Here is a 16,475-nt window from a genome sequence, read left to right as displayed (position 1 = left end):
ATATGATGATGCATCAAGATGGTATGTTGCTATACTTTTGCCTATACTATGTTGATATAATTTTCTATATTTAATCTATAGTCAAATGTCAATGTCATTTCTTAGTATTCATTTGACAATTACATATTTTAAAAAGTTGGCGGCGCATATAAGTACTATAAACTTTTTATAAATACACTAATATTAAAATTTTACTGCGATTATTTATGTTAAATAATGGAAGCGAAAACGATTTTCAGCAAAATAATAAAACTTGGACAAAATAACAGTGAACGTGAAGAATTATATAAATTTTGCAAATTAAAACTCGAACAGGTTGAATCATGTATTAATTTACGACTCAAGCTTGAAGTGCGATGATAATAAATATATGTGTTTTTCATTATTGTGCTGATATATTGAATTTTGTTTTAATTAGGTGACTGATGAAATTCCTCGTAGAATACTACTTAATGATGGAGCTAACTTGTTGGATTGTATTTTCAATGGCTTACCAGACAATACATCCAAAATTAAAGTTAAGGTAGTTTTAACTATTTGTATATCCGATAATTTGTTACAATACAGGTTAAATTAATAATATAATTCAAAAAAATCACAATATTTTAGGTAATTGATATAGTACTAAAAACAATGAGAAAAGAATCAACGTCTCTTACTCACTGTGGTGATGTGATAAGCAGACTGTGCTTAGAATTGCCAAGATTGCCATTAGAACACTTAGTAAGATGGAGCAGTGATAGTGTTCAATCTATAGTAGATGACAGTGATGTTAATATGATGTAAGTGCCATTTTGTAGCTTTATATTTATAATAGATAGATATCCATTGCCCTATGGGCCACTAGGCTTGGGAGCAATGTAGTTATGACCCTTTGCCCTGCAATAACACTTGCTCTTTCACATCAAACTGGAACAGAAATATGTACTATATAACACAATGTCTTATCACTTAAAATATATATTTAAAATAAACCTTATCAAAAGAAAGAAACTTTTGTAGTTGGATATTTGTATGCTGTAACTTTAGTTTTATAAGTTGTCAAAAATATCTAATCTATATTATATTAGTATCACATCCCATTTTGCAATAATAATAAAGAAAATGTGTACTTAAAATATTATGTAGGTATATTTTTTTATTTGTTCATTTATGTATGTCATAATAAGATAAGAAGTATGAATAATAACATTACTGTAAAACATATTATCAAATTTAACTGCTTTGGTCAAAAATTGTAATGTTACAGACATGTATATGACAAATCAAGCAGTATTTTTTTATTTTGTTATCTTCCAAATGTTTAATTAATCTTTATTGAATGCCCAAGTCCCATAATTGTCTGAATACAAAATAATAGTGAATTGGATAATATACAAATAATAAAAAAAAAATCTTCTATAAAAGTAAGAACATTTTCAAGAATACAAAATAATAGTGAATTGAATAAATATACAAATAATATAAAAAAATTCTTCTATAAAAGTAAGAACATTTTCCCATTTTGAATTTGATTATTCAATTAAATTATTTTATATATTACAGTTGGAGAGACATATTACCAGAGTGCCTTAATGCTATTTTGTTACACGACAATGTCAAATATTGTGGTTCTGAATTGTCAGGAGTTGAATTTAAAGTGCAGAGTGTGCACACATTGTGTCAATGCCGATGGAATGAGAAGCAGTTGGTGCAGTTGACAGCTATGTTTAAGTGAGTATAAAAGAAATTAGTGCAATTATGGGGTCAATCTACATACTAAAGTTTGCTTGGAAAAACTCATCTTTTTAGCCAGAAGGTAAAGCATTATATACTAACAAAAGTTTAGTATAATATTTCTGAAAGTATCAATGTCTATCAGTGGCAGTAACTCACCATCAGGTGGCCCATTTGCAAGTTTGCCTGCCCAACTATTTAAATAATAAAAATAAATAAATGTGGAAGTAACTATTATAATTCTGGCTGTTGGCCCATTGCCTGCTTTTAAATTCTTGCTCGTTCTTTAGTAATTATTAAGTCCAGTAATTTGTATTATGTTAATAAGGGTTGTTGGTAAATAAATTTGTATTGCTTACACTTGATTGTTTTGTATTAGTAACTATAAAATTATATATAGTATATAATTATATATAGTATAAATTATATATAGTAAATTTTAACCTAGGGTGTAGTTGTAAAAAATATACTTTCTATAATGTGTTTTTTTTCTTTTTTCAGAGATATTCAACTGTTGCGCACTGATCACAGACAAGTTGTAAACAAGATTTGTTCATACATGGTCGATATATCACCTGATGCCCTGCCTCCACTTGTCCACCAATTGCTCAAGTAAATGTGATATGCACTCAAGTTTGAAATTAAATATAAAATTTATGTTTTATCAAGTATTTACATGTCTGTTTAATACAGAATACAAAATATTTACCTAAATTATAGATTTCAGACTTTAAAAACTTTATAGATGATAATGCAATAAAATTAACAATTAATTAAAATTTTGGCTTGTTCCTGTTCATCTGAGGACACCAGGTAGATTAGTACTGGAGAGCTATGTTATGTCTACTCTCTCTATACTTATACCATTGCTTCCAAAATAAAGGCATTCAGCAATCTATGTGTATTTGTATTTTTTTTTTCAGGTTATGCAAGTTATATAATGTTGAAATTGTTCTCGCTCACTTGAGTCATTACTTTAATGTAAGACTATACAGCAAGCTGGAGCCTCCGCCTCAAGACTCAGAGTCAACCACAATGGATGTTGATGATATAGGTATATAACATCACTAAATATTTTCATAAACAATTCGAATGTTTACATGTGTAATATTTTAAAACCAAATAGGTACATATGTACTCATATAGTCAATTCAGAGTGAAAGGAATTTAATTCATATTTAATTCAAAATATAGTAAATAGTTATTTAGCTGTCTGTAAGTGAGAAATACATTGGTTTTGATTAAATTAAGAAATATTTATGAGTGCAATATTTGCTTCATATGATTATGATAAGCACATACATTAAATATATATTATGTAAGTATGTATTTTGTTTTATTTATTATTTTCTTTTCCTCAGTTCAACACAGCCCCGCGGAGATGAGTAGATGTTTGTCTACATGCCTGTACCATATATCACAAGGAGCGGCGGAACCAGAACTCATTCGCAAGCATATAAAACAGTGGCCTAAAACCCAACTGTTAAGAACACCATTCCTCATTGACCTTTCCCTCGCTATCTCGGATAAGGGTGCGGATTTCAAATCAGTTTGTTTGGATGTAAGTATGATTATTATAATGAGCCGCTAACTATCAGCATAGGATGGAACTTTGTCAAAGTAAATCGAAAATTGTGGTTCTCCAGCAAAGGAATGTTACCAAAAAAGGTTCTTACCATAATTGTCCGGCTCTGGCAAAACTTTAGGGGAGTTGTGATTGTAGCCGATTATGTAGGTAGTTATGTATATTTGTGTGCTTGCATGTGTGGTAGTATTGTTTCAGTACTGGATGGAGCTCTATGCAACTTTATTTAACTGCAAGAAAAATGTCATGTGATTGACTTTCCTAAATTTTACCTTCTCTTTCAACTCTTTTTTATGATAATGATTATAACAGTCGTAAAACTAGAAATCAATACAATAACAATAACAAGTGACAATTCGTCCTATCGTCCTGCGCGTTTGCTGACGCTACCTTTAGCAGCCGGACTGTGCGTGTCTCAGTTCCAAAGGGTTGCATTCCATTCTGATCGCGCGCGGATTCTATATAATGCCATTTTCGTAGTTTTTATAATAATTTGTGTTTGAATAACATTTGAAGGTAATAAAGTCGGCGATAGAGTTTCGTATATTAGACGAGCTGAAAAGCAAAGAGTCTGCGTGGGTTCGCTCTGTGTTGCCGCCGGACGTAGATATTGTTAGCGTGCTCAAAGTCCTCACTACTGAGAGGTAAGATAATTTATCGTTCATATTGAATTATACTGATGATGTTGGTCTGATTTCAGCCACGGCGACTAGACTAATCTCAAGCGAGACTAGCCAACTATGTATGACATATTTAAGTGCACTTTCCGAGGAATGGGAGTGTACACATATCTTACTTCTAGATTCCGGGCTGTTACCGAGAATTTTTCAATAGAAAAACCAAATAACTTTTCGGCCCGACCAGCCTAAAACCTGGCCACTAGACTGTAGTGACTAGTGTCTGACGAAGCAGTCAGTTATACTACTAAGGTTTGATGAATGATAATATGGCGTGGGTTGCCTATAAAAAAATATTTTTTATAGTGGATTATTTAGACTAAAATTTCTTTAGACCTAAATTTTAGCTTGTCATTCGCTCATAAAATATCATTAGAATTTTTGTATTCCTATATATTGGTTTGAAAGGTGAGTGAGCCAGTGACGATGTGAGGGTTGACTATTTTGTTACAGCACCGATGTTTGTGTCTGCCTCCCTATTTTAAATGACCAAAAACAATGTGTTCTTCCAGCGCTAATCACCGGCAATTAACGGTGGTGGGTCTCATAAACCTCGCCTTCTGTTTGCTCTCCGTATCCCGAATAAAGCCCACGGCCCAAGCGTGCTGGTCACACGGAAAGCTGATTCTGGTGCGGCTGTGCAAAGCTCAGCCCGAGACCGCCGGACACATCCTCAGTCAACTAGCTGATAAAATTTTCGGAGACTACAGCCAACATCAGTACACCGGTACGGCTCCATGAAAAACGTATACTGTATTTTTAGATCATAATTTCATCAAATATCGAGCGAAGAAACTCACTCGATTAATAGTAAGCCGCTAATACGCGGGCATAGCGATAGTCAGCGGCACGGATGTAATGAAGTGGCTTGCAGACTGCCTGTACGTGCTGTGCAAGCTGTCGCCGGCGGCCGTGGAGCGCAGCGCGCAGCTGGCGGGCGCGCTGGAGAGCTGCGCGCCGGCGGGCGAGCGCGTGTACGGCGCCGTGCGGCCGCTGCTGCCCTACAGCGCGCGCGTGCGCGACACGCTCGTCATGGTCTGCCGCAAGGGGCTCTACTCGCGGTGCGGCTCCGACTCCGTGTCATTACATTACATTACTATTCGCTGCAGTCGCAGACAAACAAACCGAACGGCTCTAAGCATATTTTATATCGGTTTCGATTACGGTTACAGATAGATTTTTATCTCGGATATCCGATAGTTTGGGTAACTGACCTCGATGACATTCTTGGTATGTAGTATAATCCTATATAAACATGCACGTATATGTTTGAATTAATATCTATCCGAGCGGGAGCGACGATCGACCAATATACTGTTATTTTTTTTATGCATTAACTGATGAAAATGTTAAGTGATAGAACCCAAAGAGTAATAAGATTTAAATTTCTGATTTATAAATGTTCTGTAAGAAAGTAAATATACGATGAATGAATTAATAAATAAATATTGATCGAAAATTACACGACACGTGGTCGTGAAACTTAACCGACGATTACGAATTAAAATCTGGGACAAGCACTTCTGAATCATCTCTGTCATGTGTTAATTTCATTTTTATTTATCTCGTGCTCGGCGTAGAAAGAGAACATCGTGAGGAAACCTGCACGTGGCGGACGAGACTCCCCTAACCGGTATGGGAGCAGCGGTGGAGTCAACTCCAAACCTCCTCAAAAGGGAGACCAAGCCTGTACCCAGTAGTGAGACATTAATAAGCTGTTTCTTTACTTCATCAATTATCATGTTTATATGAAAATTATTTATTCAGTAAGTACGATCCGTCAGTGTCCGCTACTGACCAAGGTATCCTTCCAAATAAAACATTCCATTTTAACAACAACGTTCTACCACAGGGACTCCAGCTACCGCTGCTTAGCCCTCTTTGGGTTTTTGACGGTGTTAAAATATATGAAGTTATCAAAAGAACTCTCATCGAGTCAAAGCGGCGCCAGCGATCAGTTCAGCGCGCACTCCTACCTCACGCAGCTCACCGTGGACATGCACGCTACGAGCCAGGGCGCTGCGTAAGTTTACAGATATCCGCCGTAATCGACTTCTCACTATGTCGCCATTGTCTGTAGCCATTGACTTAGGAGTGAAACGAATAAACAACTTTGATATTTATTTGACGCGATGTCATTGGTTGAGATCGTGAAAAATCTATGATATTTATTATGGATTCTCGAAAAGATTGTCTCTGTTATGATTATTGATGAAGTTATTATCGGAACTTTGAAAGTAAAACTGAAGAATATTCTTTATTATAATATTATGATATTGTAGTTAAATGGAATATTGGTGTATTATAAAGATTTATTTAATCAAGAACTGAACTGTAGTGCATAATATAATGTAACAGTGCTTATAGTAAATCTCATGTTAATCTGCGTCACCATGTTTAGTAAGTCGTCAGCCGTATAGTAAGCTTATACGGCTGCAGATCCAAAGTTCGAATCAAGAGTGTGGAATACAAACTATTGTATTTTTCTGACAAGAAATTCTCATTATCCTCTAGACTTTACCTCTAGACTAGATGTTGTTGACGTTGAACCCTTTTTCTTAATCCGAGCCTTTTATTAATGGGCTTCTCGGATTATCGATCGGACATATACCATAAGGTACCATAGCTAACAAGTAAAAAAATGCTAGACTGTCAACAAAAGACAGTACCTATATCACGATGAATAGTCACGGCGAGAAACCTTATTTATAATAAAAACAAAACAAATCATATGGAAACGTTCATTTTAATATGATATTTAAATATAACTCCCACTCTGCCAAAAAAAATTGGCTACAAAAACTCAGTGTTCATGTTTTGTGTACAGTACATTACCTTCCTTTATCAAACAGGATAACGTCTCGAGTTCGCAACGAAACGATATGTTTGGAGGTGCTTTCGATTCTACGTCGTTGTCTCGTGCAAGATGCTGCTGTCAAACAATTATTGTACACTGGTAAGATTTTTTAAAATATAATTGAGTGTTTTCAGCACAGTAAAATCAACTTAATATGTGGTTGATAAACTTCATAGTTTTACCATATTAAGATCGAGTAAATATTATCTTAACAGATGGGAATGCAGTATATCTTTTTAATTGCAATTTCACGTGTTGGTTATTATAATTTGTATCTTGAAGCGATGTGAATAAGGTCTAAATTTCAAACTCCATGTTTTTATAATAAAAAGATTATAACAAAATAAATTTCATTTATGGATACATTAAAAAATAGGATCGATGACTATTGCATGTAATGGATCTATTACTATGACCCACGAGTGCGCTAAATTATACACGTTAAAATAAACTAAACAAATATAATCAAATTTGTATGTTTTTGCTGTCTCTACTCTTACGTCGCACGCACACTGAGATTACTTGTAAGCAAAGCGTCACTCATGCCCTTTAAATTTAACGTGTAGTATGTTCATAATAATATCATACAGTTTACTCTTTCTGTAGTGACTTGCTCTTATCCCAATTTGAATACAACAATCCTAATTATTCTCTTCACGAACAAGTCCTGTGTTATCGGCACTTAGGATAACTTAACATCTTTACTAATATAATAAATTCGAAAGTATTGTTAAGGTATCTCGGCCAAACATTAGTTTGAACCGATTTTGATAAAATTTTGTATGAAGCAAGCTTTTTATACCTAACACCTGACAACCATCCCCTAAATCGCGAGCGAAGCCCCGGTCGACAGTAGGCTAATCAGTATACATATGTTTTGAGTTTAAAAATGGTTACTTAAAAATTATTAATTTATTCAAAAATCCATAAATAAAAATGATTTTTTTAAACGTTTGTCACATCACATAAAACGCATCTGATTGGTCCGGTTTATGATAACGTTACTTGCTTGTTAATCTCGTTTGCCTACTGTATGTGGATTATATGTGCCACAGATTACAATACAGGCAAGTGACGTCACCAACCCCATTGCAGCGCCAGTAGCGTTTTCGCGCGCTATTTAAATATGGAATTTTTAATTTGATATAGATCAGCAAAAATGTACTAGAATTAAAAAAAAAAACACCTTTTACTGGGTTTCTTAACCTCTACTTAATAATATAAGATGGATTTAAAAAACCAGTCAAATAGCCTATTAGTATGAAACAATGAAAAATATTTAAATCGACAATTCAATAATGCAAAAAAATAAATATTAATCCAATATATAAATTACGATCATTATTTTATAATTGTTATTATTAAAACATTAAATACATTCAGTAGCATTTGAACTTGTGTTTTAGAGATGTACGACTGTACAAAAGACAAGCCAGCTCTACACGAGACGATCTTGGAACTGTTCTATGATCACTTGAATAAGTATTTACCCGATGATGATGATGAAACCTCCGTGTTACTCTTCGACAAGTGTGTACAATTATCAAGCATCGGTGCTACTCTAACAGTAAGTTTTGTTATATACATCATTTGCTTGTATCCTAAGGCTACAGATTATTTACAGAAGTTCCTGGGTTCGAATTCCGGGTTGGCTGATAAAGAGTTGTTGTCTAAATAATAATAATATTTAATAATTTTAGGATCCCATCGGTCGGCTGTTGTACGTGATAGCGCAGTTCTTACAAGTGGAAGAGGATGAGTCGGAAGACGTCCTCGGTAGTCAGAGCGAAAACGGCGCTACCTTCCTCAGGAGAAAACTTATGGATATTATGGAAAAACTGTGCAAGAGCGATCTCTCGGCTGTGATACAAATGGTTTGTGCCTATTTATTGTTATAATTTTTTTAAATAGTTCGTTGGTATTTCCTATAGCTTGTCTTTAAGTATTATATTGCAATGGAGTAAGATCGGAACGATCAAAATTCTGACTAATTCAAGCATATTTTTATTGTGTTTGTACTTTCGGCAATATAAGTTCATAAAACTGCTTCTATTGACTGGTGAACTTCATGTTAAAAGTTATCAAATCAGCCGGAAATTTGATCGGTACGATCTCACTTTGATACCGATGTTATCTCAAACTGAGTACAGTTTAAACTTTATTATTTGTATTTTTATTTTGCAAGCTAATATTACTATTTTAAATTTTAAGGAAATGGAGGTTACACGAGTACTTTTATAAATAAGCGATAGCGAAGCGTATTTATGCGTTACATGTTAATTTAATTAGTTTTTTTTTTTATTGTGTCACGTGGAAGCACGTGAATACTTGCATTACATTAGCATTAGCAGCCTGTAAAGTTTCCCATTGCTGGGCTAAAGGCCTCCTCTCCCTTTGAGGAGAAGGTTTGGAGCATATTCCACCACGCTCCTCCAATGCGGGTTGGCGGAATACACATGTGGCAGAATTTCGTTGAAATTATAATATAATTTCGTGAATACTTGAATAACATTAATTTATATATTTTTTTAAGGACGACACAGGTCTAAATGATCTGACACCAGAGTCCAAAGCAAAAAATATAAAAGTACAACAGACGTTGCAGTGCTATGAAGCGCTCATTGCGCATCGCATCATGCAATGGAACCCTCAGAACTCTAACGCCAACTCCGTGCATCACTTGTATAAGGCTTACAATCAGCTGTTGGATAATTCTAAGGTATATTAAAACGTTATTCATCTATACTTATGTCATAAAGAGGCGAAACTTGTTTGTTTGTATCTAGGAGGTAATATTAGGAAGTTATGGACCAATACTATTTTTTTTTAAGATATTTTAACTATACGTTATCTTTATTAATAAATTGCACATGTGCGAACCCGAGGCGGAGCGCTAGTTCTATAAAAATTCAGGAAATGCATAAGTATACATTATGTTTATTTATTAAATTAAAATGATGAATGATGAAAACTACACTGGCTTAACAGAAAATAAATACTTTCAAGTATTTCAGGGATCTCCGAAAACAGGTAAAAAGAGTAAATCATTAAACGAAACTAAGGAAACGGTGAAATCACAAAAGACCCAAAAGTCACAAAAATCACAGAAGGAGAAAGGTAAATCACCGAAGAAGGTGTCCAATGCGGTCAAAGACCGAGCCGGACCCTTTAAGCCCCTCCCGTGCCTGTGGGACTTGCAACTGTGCATGCGAGTATTGGACCTCCTGTACGGGTGAGATACGTTTTTAATTGACTCGAAACGATCAATACGGTGCCTTCTTTAACGGCTAGGTGCAAGCGAGCACAATCAGAACGATGATCACTCATATATGAAATAAAAAAAGGAAAAAATTGGCCAACAATAAAAACGTGATCACCCGTGTTCCAGCGAGAACGTCCCGTGGTCGTCAGTGGAGCAGCGCAACCACATCCGCGCGCGCAGCGACTTCCACGCGTTCGCGCTGCGCGGCGCGCAGACGGCGCTGGGGGGGGCCGCGCCGCGCGCCGCCCGCGCGCCCGCCCTGCGCGCCGCCGCGCTGCTGCACGCGCGCGTGCTCTGCCGGTGAACGATACCACTATTCAAAATATATAAAGCATAAAACTTCTCCACAGATTCACTGTTCTAAAGCAACCGTCTGTTGGCCAGACATTGGCTAAAATTGGCGCGTGGTTTGTCTAAAAACTAAATAATTATTGTTTCATTAAAGTGGTTGGGTATTTTATTATTTAAATTAAAACACAGCATCTACTTAACAAAAACATGATGTTCCGTCCGATATATATATTTTTCGATAGTTATTTTTATAGTTTTTGAACATAACCTCGTTCAGTTCGTTCGAACATCGTGGCACATTAGCACGTTGGCGCAAAGTGATCTAAATTGAAATAAGACCTCATTTTGATTACATTTGATTGATTATCTAGTGATATTGTTGATCGAAGTGATTGATGTCCAAAATATGGAATAACAACTTTCAGTTCCTCCTCTCTCCTCTTCTCAAGTAATAAACATTTTCAAATGCATGTTCTATGCGATTAATATCAGCCAAGCAATCGTGTCTCTAAGTAAAGAATCATCAAGAGAACTACTTTTCTACATCGATCACTATTACAGATCTTATTGGTAGGTACATATTATTAGAAAAACAAGGACAACTATGATTCTCCCACAATTTTATTAAATCAATATTAGTGCAAGATAATTTCAGAGTAGGCCCATAACAATCTATTATATTTAATTATATTTACAGATTTCAGGATATGTGCGATTTCGATGAGCACACAACACTAGCTTGTCTAGAACTCTACAAGACGTGCCTGAGCCTGTTACTATCGCCGGCATTCTCTTTGAAGTTAGATGACGTCATGTCTGGTATAAGTAAGTGCATTTATCATAATTAAAAAATACCTTAATTATAATATAGTTTATTTTTATTTTTATAATAGATAGGTAGATTATCAAAAGGATAATTTGACTGGTACTGTCAGAAATGCATCCGTCCCTTAAAAAGTCTAAAAGAATATTTTTCAGAATTTTACAGGGATGTACTAAATTGTCACTATGGGCACTTAATAGTGAGAATTCCCAAAATAAATTAATAATAATTGCTTGTCAAAGCAAAGCGATTTCTTTAATTTTAATTTTTGCCAACACTATGGCTTCCATTATGCCAATGAGACCGAATATAACTGTTTTTTGTTATTGTTGCCAATTATAAACGACCAAATTGATTGTACAAGTGCTTGTTGTGTTTTTAGAACAAATATGGAATCATCATACCAAATTATTGTTGATGTTATTTCAGTTGGCAATAACGACAAACCAGCTACAGCTTGCCTTGCGGAGATTCTTGAAAGTTTACATTCAGCGCTGACATACATAGAAACAGAGGCAGCCGAAGAAGATTTGGATATGGTCAGAAAGAAGATACTTACGACTCTCGTTCAGATCTCTATCTTACTTTTGGAGGTACCGATTGTACCTTGCAATCAGTTAACTGGGGTGAGTGTTGTAAAAAAACTCAAATGTTTGTATGTAAATGAGCCGAGATGGCCCAGTGGTTAGAACGCGTGCATCTTAACCGATGATTTCGGGTTCAAACCCAGGCAGGCATCACTGAATTTTCATGTGCTTGATTTGTGTTTATAATTCATCTCGTGCTCGGCGGTGAAGGAAAACATCGTGAGGAAACTTGCATGTGTCTAATTTCAACGAAATTCTGCCACATGTGTATTGTGTGTATACACACAATACACATGTGCCAGCAGTAGGAAAAATTAACAGGCTGCTAATAATTTTCTATTGGAGCAATTTCAAGCTTGTTGCACATATCGAACACGGAGAGGAATGATAGAGCTTTGTTATGTCGGAAAATTTAAATTGTGATTCATACTCATTTTTAATCATAAAGACTTCATTTTAATTATACGTCACAATCCACTTTATAATGTCACCGAAAAATTGTATAAGTTTCTCAAAAATCTAGACAAATTGTAAATTGTGCAAAAATCGTGTCAAGTAGTATCTATAGATTTCCAACTGCGGAGGTGATGGAGGTGTGTGCTAAATTCAGAGAAACTCACAATTCCATTCCATATTCACATAATCCAATGAGACGGTATATATATAAACATTGTTTGCGTAATCTGAGGCTCATGGCGATGATATTGTATAGTTTCATTAAACGTCTATGGATCCGACGTCGCAGGAAGCATACTCGTAGAGTTAGTGAAACCTTATCGCGGTACGGCAGGCGACGCTGAAGCTGGAGGAGCTGGCGCGGCGCAGCAGGCAGGCGGAGGCGCTGGCGCTGGCGGGCGCGCTGCTGGCCGCGCAGCCGGAGCCCGCGCTGCTCTCCGACTTGCTGCTCAAGCTCAGCGTCGAGCTGGGCCTCATCGACGTGAGTGCGCAGTCTCCTGCTGGTTTCCTATTTTTGTATAATGCTCTTCCAAAACGATGTGATACAATTTTACTTCGTGTTTATACAGTTCGATAATCGTTAAGAGGTTTATAATCATGATTATGTTTCCAAGTGTAATACATAATAATCGGTAAAATTTAATAATACATATCGGTTTTTTAGATAAACTTATATTAAAGTATTTTTGTAATTTCTTCTTTTTATTCATCAATCAATATCACTTCGGTTACTGGTCTAGACTAAGGTTGTTTACATATTTTTCCTGTTATTTCTCAAATATTATAATATACCTAGAATATAGAACCCTATCACATTTTATCCACGTGTTGGACGCAGTTTTTTTCTTGGTGACGTTTTTGAACAAATTGTACGAAAACAGAGCTCATTACTTCTTTGGTACGACAGGAAGAAGACAGTTCAGCTGGCCAAGAAACGAGCAATTTCCCAACGATAGACTCCCGCTCCGGTCATATGGTTCTGGGTCAAGTATGCGTTCACCTGAGCAATCGATTTAAAACCACTGAACATTTGCTCAGCAGAGCAAGAGATCTCACAGCCGCGCTGAGCATTGCTGTTCACTCGCACCAGCAGCGGATAGATCGAGGTGAGGATATATTAATTTACTTTGTATACATCTGTTTTTTCAACCTGCAGCTCACGACCCCCCATCGCGTTAACGGCAGGCGAAAAAGGCATTTACGCTCAATAGAGTTTTTAATTCTGATTATTTCTTTAAGCATATAACTTACAGCTAATATTTAAGACATAAAACTATTTACGGCACAGTTCTTCTTTTAAATTATAAGAGAAATTCAGCATTTTCTATTGATACTGATCGATGATTATAATCGTAATGTGTTTATTCTGTCGTTAGAACTGCAAGAGCTGTACAAGTCAATTGTAATCCAACTGTGCCAACTGACGACGTGGACGACCGAGACAGCCAAGTTACGGTGTTGCATCGGCGGCGGGAGCGACAAAGTGTTGAACATTTGCATGCGCCTGTATTCGCTGCTGGCGACTTTCATCAAGCAGCTGGACCCAACCATGGTGCAGTCCTTGAGGTTTGCATCATTATGAAATAAATTCACCCAGTAACACGTGTCGTGTAACAATAAAATATCTGTATAACGTTTTACGTTGTACTTAATTCGACCTTGAATGTTGGCTTCGAGGTCAATGAAATTTCCACTTTAAAAATGTGGTTTAGGTGTCATGATATAGGTGAGCGTGTTCCGTTCGCTCTGAGGTCGAAATATATCGCAAGTGCAGAGAGAAATGTCATGTTTAATCGTGATATACATATGTGATGTGTACGGTCACATTGTATTCACACAGACATTCAAGAAATTTACCTGGATAAAATTACGCGGATACAGTCGCGAGGTACTGATTAAAACATACGATTTAATTTTATATTACAGATTAGAAAGACTGCTTAAGTTTTCCGGTAAGAAGCTGTCTGCAGTCACTGACGGTCTTATCACATACTTGGAGTCGTCGCAGCAACAGCGGAATGCTAGCAAAGTGTTGAGAGACACCAAGCTGATTCCGCGACTTGTACTGGAGGCAGAACAGTTCAGCAAACACGTCATCCTTCTAGGAACGAAGGCTAATGTACGTATACGCAAACGGCTAAAACCCAAAATTAATACTATGAAAATATATTTTAATTCCTTTCCTTTGGCTTGTGTCGCATTGGATCGCAGCGTGATGCAATAAGGCACAACTTTTCCTCAATAGAGGGGGAAGCTTTTACGATGCAGTGGGACATTTACAGGCAGATACTTTATTTTTTTTCCTTTTTAGGGATAGGTGAAGGTCGAATTACTAGCATTCATTTATATTTTATTGAACGAACGTCATCCAACTTGAAAGCTTACCTCAAGATTTTTAACTTTTTTTATATCGAGTAACTAATATGATAAAATGGAAACAAAATTTATATTATTTTTATTTAAAGTTTACAAGATGAATATATGCATAACCGACACAAGTAGCATTATCGCTTTTCTCCTTTCGTTTATTTACATATAATTTTAGATGAGGTTTGTTTTCACTTTTCAGTTGAACTTTCACCAATATTTATCCTTGGGGACGGCGAGAGATTTCAAAATCAAAGCGCCTTTGCTGCAAAGTGTTATCAATACAGTCGACCAATCGAAGGAAGTTGAAGTGGATGGTAATTTAATTATATAATTTTGTACTATACTTATTATGTTGGGATAATGTTACAAACGAGTAGAGAATGACAAATAACTGTATCCACTAGCTGTTTATTTCGAGATGGCCGTCGTCAGTCGCTACATAATGACGTCATATGCACAAGTACTAGTACTGATATATAAAATGTATTTGTTCACTGTAACTAATATATATAAAATATTTTGCATTATATGTTAACAAGTTTCATTGTATAGTAACTCATTTTCGCATATATGATATTAGTGTGGAATAATATATTCCCTCTCTTATTTTATTTCTCTTTAAATATGTAACAAAATATCAACTAAGATAGACAATAGCGAAAAATAGAGGCATTTTTTATTTAATATATATAAAAGTGTACATTTTGAAATAAACGACAACGACTCTACTAAGCGGATCTGACTCGAGGGAAGCGCTACGGGAGGTAAAGGCCCTAAAGGCCATCTCGAATTGAACGGCTAGTAAAAAAATACTTGAATGTAAAAGGAATTCAACAACTAACCGTCACTATAACAGTTAAACGACCTCCGTGGTCGAGTAGTGTGTACACCGGTTTTCATGGGTTCGATTCCCGGCTATGTAGATGTAGAAAAAGTTCATTAGTTTTCTATGTTGTCTTGGGTCTGGGTGTTTGTGGTACCGTCGTAACTTCTGATTTCCATAACACACGTGCTTTAGCTACTTACATTGGGATCAGAGTAATGTATGTATGTGATGTTGTCCAATATTTATATTATTTATAAACGATCACAATCACTTTCAATATTATAGATGTTAAAATGCATGCAAACTTTTCTAAAAAAAATAAGTTAAATTTGTTAAGTATTATTTACATTAAAGCTTTATGTGTACACAAACAAACATAGCTAAAGTATAAATTTAATAGCTACTCTACATATCATGATTGTGTGGGATGGTGGCAAGGATGCATTATGCATTAAGGTTGAGTCGCAATTCCGATGATTTGGGCGAAAAGTGAACCAGCCCTTCTGTGAACCAGTGGAGGGGAGGCAATAAGAATTGGTGTTATAAGTTTAATAAAAAAAGATAAAAAATTATGTATTTAATTATGTAATATAATAAATGCAGTTAAGAATTGGTAAATATTTTTTTATTTCAGAGTGTGATAATATCAATGATGCAGCAACAGAAATTTTAACACCTTTGGTAAGCGATGAAGAACATACCAGCGGTGATGAACATAATAACAGTGATGAAGAACCACCGAAAAACAAACGCAAACGGGTTTAATCATGTTTTTTTTTTGTACAAATAAGCTAATATTTTTTTATATTTTTTTTGTTTATAAAATAAAAACAATAATTACTGTCGCCGTTTTTTTTTTTTAATTATAGGACATCAAATTGAGCTATTTGTTATATGAAAGAAAAGAGTGATAATTTTATATTTAATGAATACTTGACTATATATTTATATATATGTTTTACACATAATTTAACATTAAAAAAAAGATTATTAGGTAAAGGCGAAACGGTTCAGTAATTTTTTCT

At 35.4% G+C, this 16,475-nt stretch overlaps 1 protein-coding gene across 1 annotated transcript; it reads left to right on the top strand.

Annotated features, from left to right (window-relative positions):
* Window positions 1–157: 157 nt before the first annotated feature.
* LOC125066068 (Fanconi anemia group I protein) lies at window positions 158–16,222 on the top strand. The gene is made up of 25 exons (XM_047673975.1): window positions 158–315; window positions 419–523; window positions 610–782; window positions 1,546–1,713; window positions 2,218–2,328; window positions 2,640–2,770; window positions 3,078–3,277; window positions 3,818–3,945; window positions 4,491–4,705; window positions 4,853–5,039; window positions 5,831–6,001; window positions 6,831–6,934; window positions 8,242–8,402; window positions 8,536–8,709; window positions 9,369–9,554; window positions 9,850–10,067; window positions 10,224–10,397; window positions 11,086–11,213; window positions 11,641–11,837; window positions 12,589–12,735; window positions 13,162–13,360; window positions 13,631–13,820; window positions 14,181–14,373; window positions 14,824–14,938; window positions 16,085–16,222. Exons 1-25 carry the CDS (start codon window positions 217–219, stop codon window positions 16,213–16,215), a joined length of 4,005 nt encoding a protein of 1,334 aa, XP_047529931.1. The 5' UTR covers window positions 158–216; the 3' UTR covers window positions 16,216–16,222.
* The last annotated feature ends 253 nt before the right edge of the window (window positions 16,223–16,475 follow it).

Source organism: Vanessa atalanta, chromosome 8, assembly GCF_905147765.1.
Source record: "Vanessa atalanta chromosome 8, ilVanAtal1.2, whole genome shotgun sequence".
Taxonomy (NCBI): domain Eukaryota; kingdom Metazoa; phylum Arthropoda; class Insecta; order Lepidoptera; family Nymphalidae; genus Vanessa; species Vanessa atalanta.
This window is presented reverse-complemented; position numbering and strand designations above follow the sequence as displayed.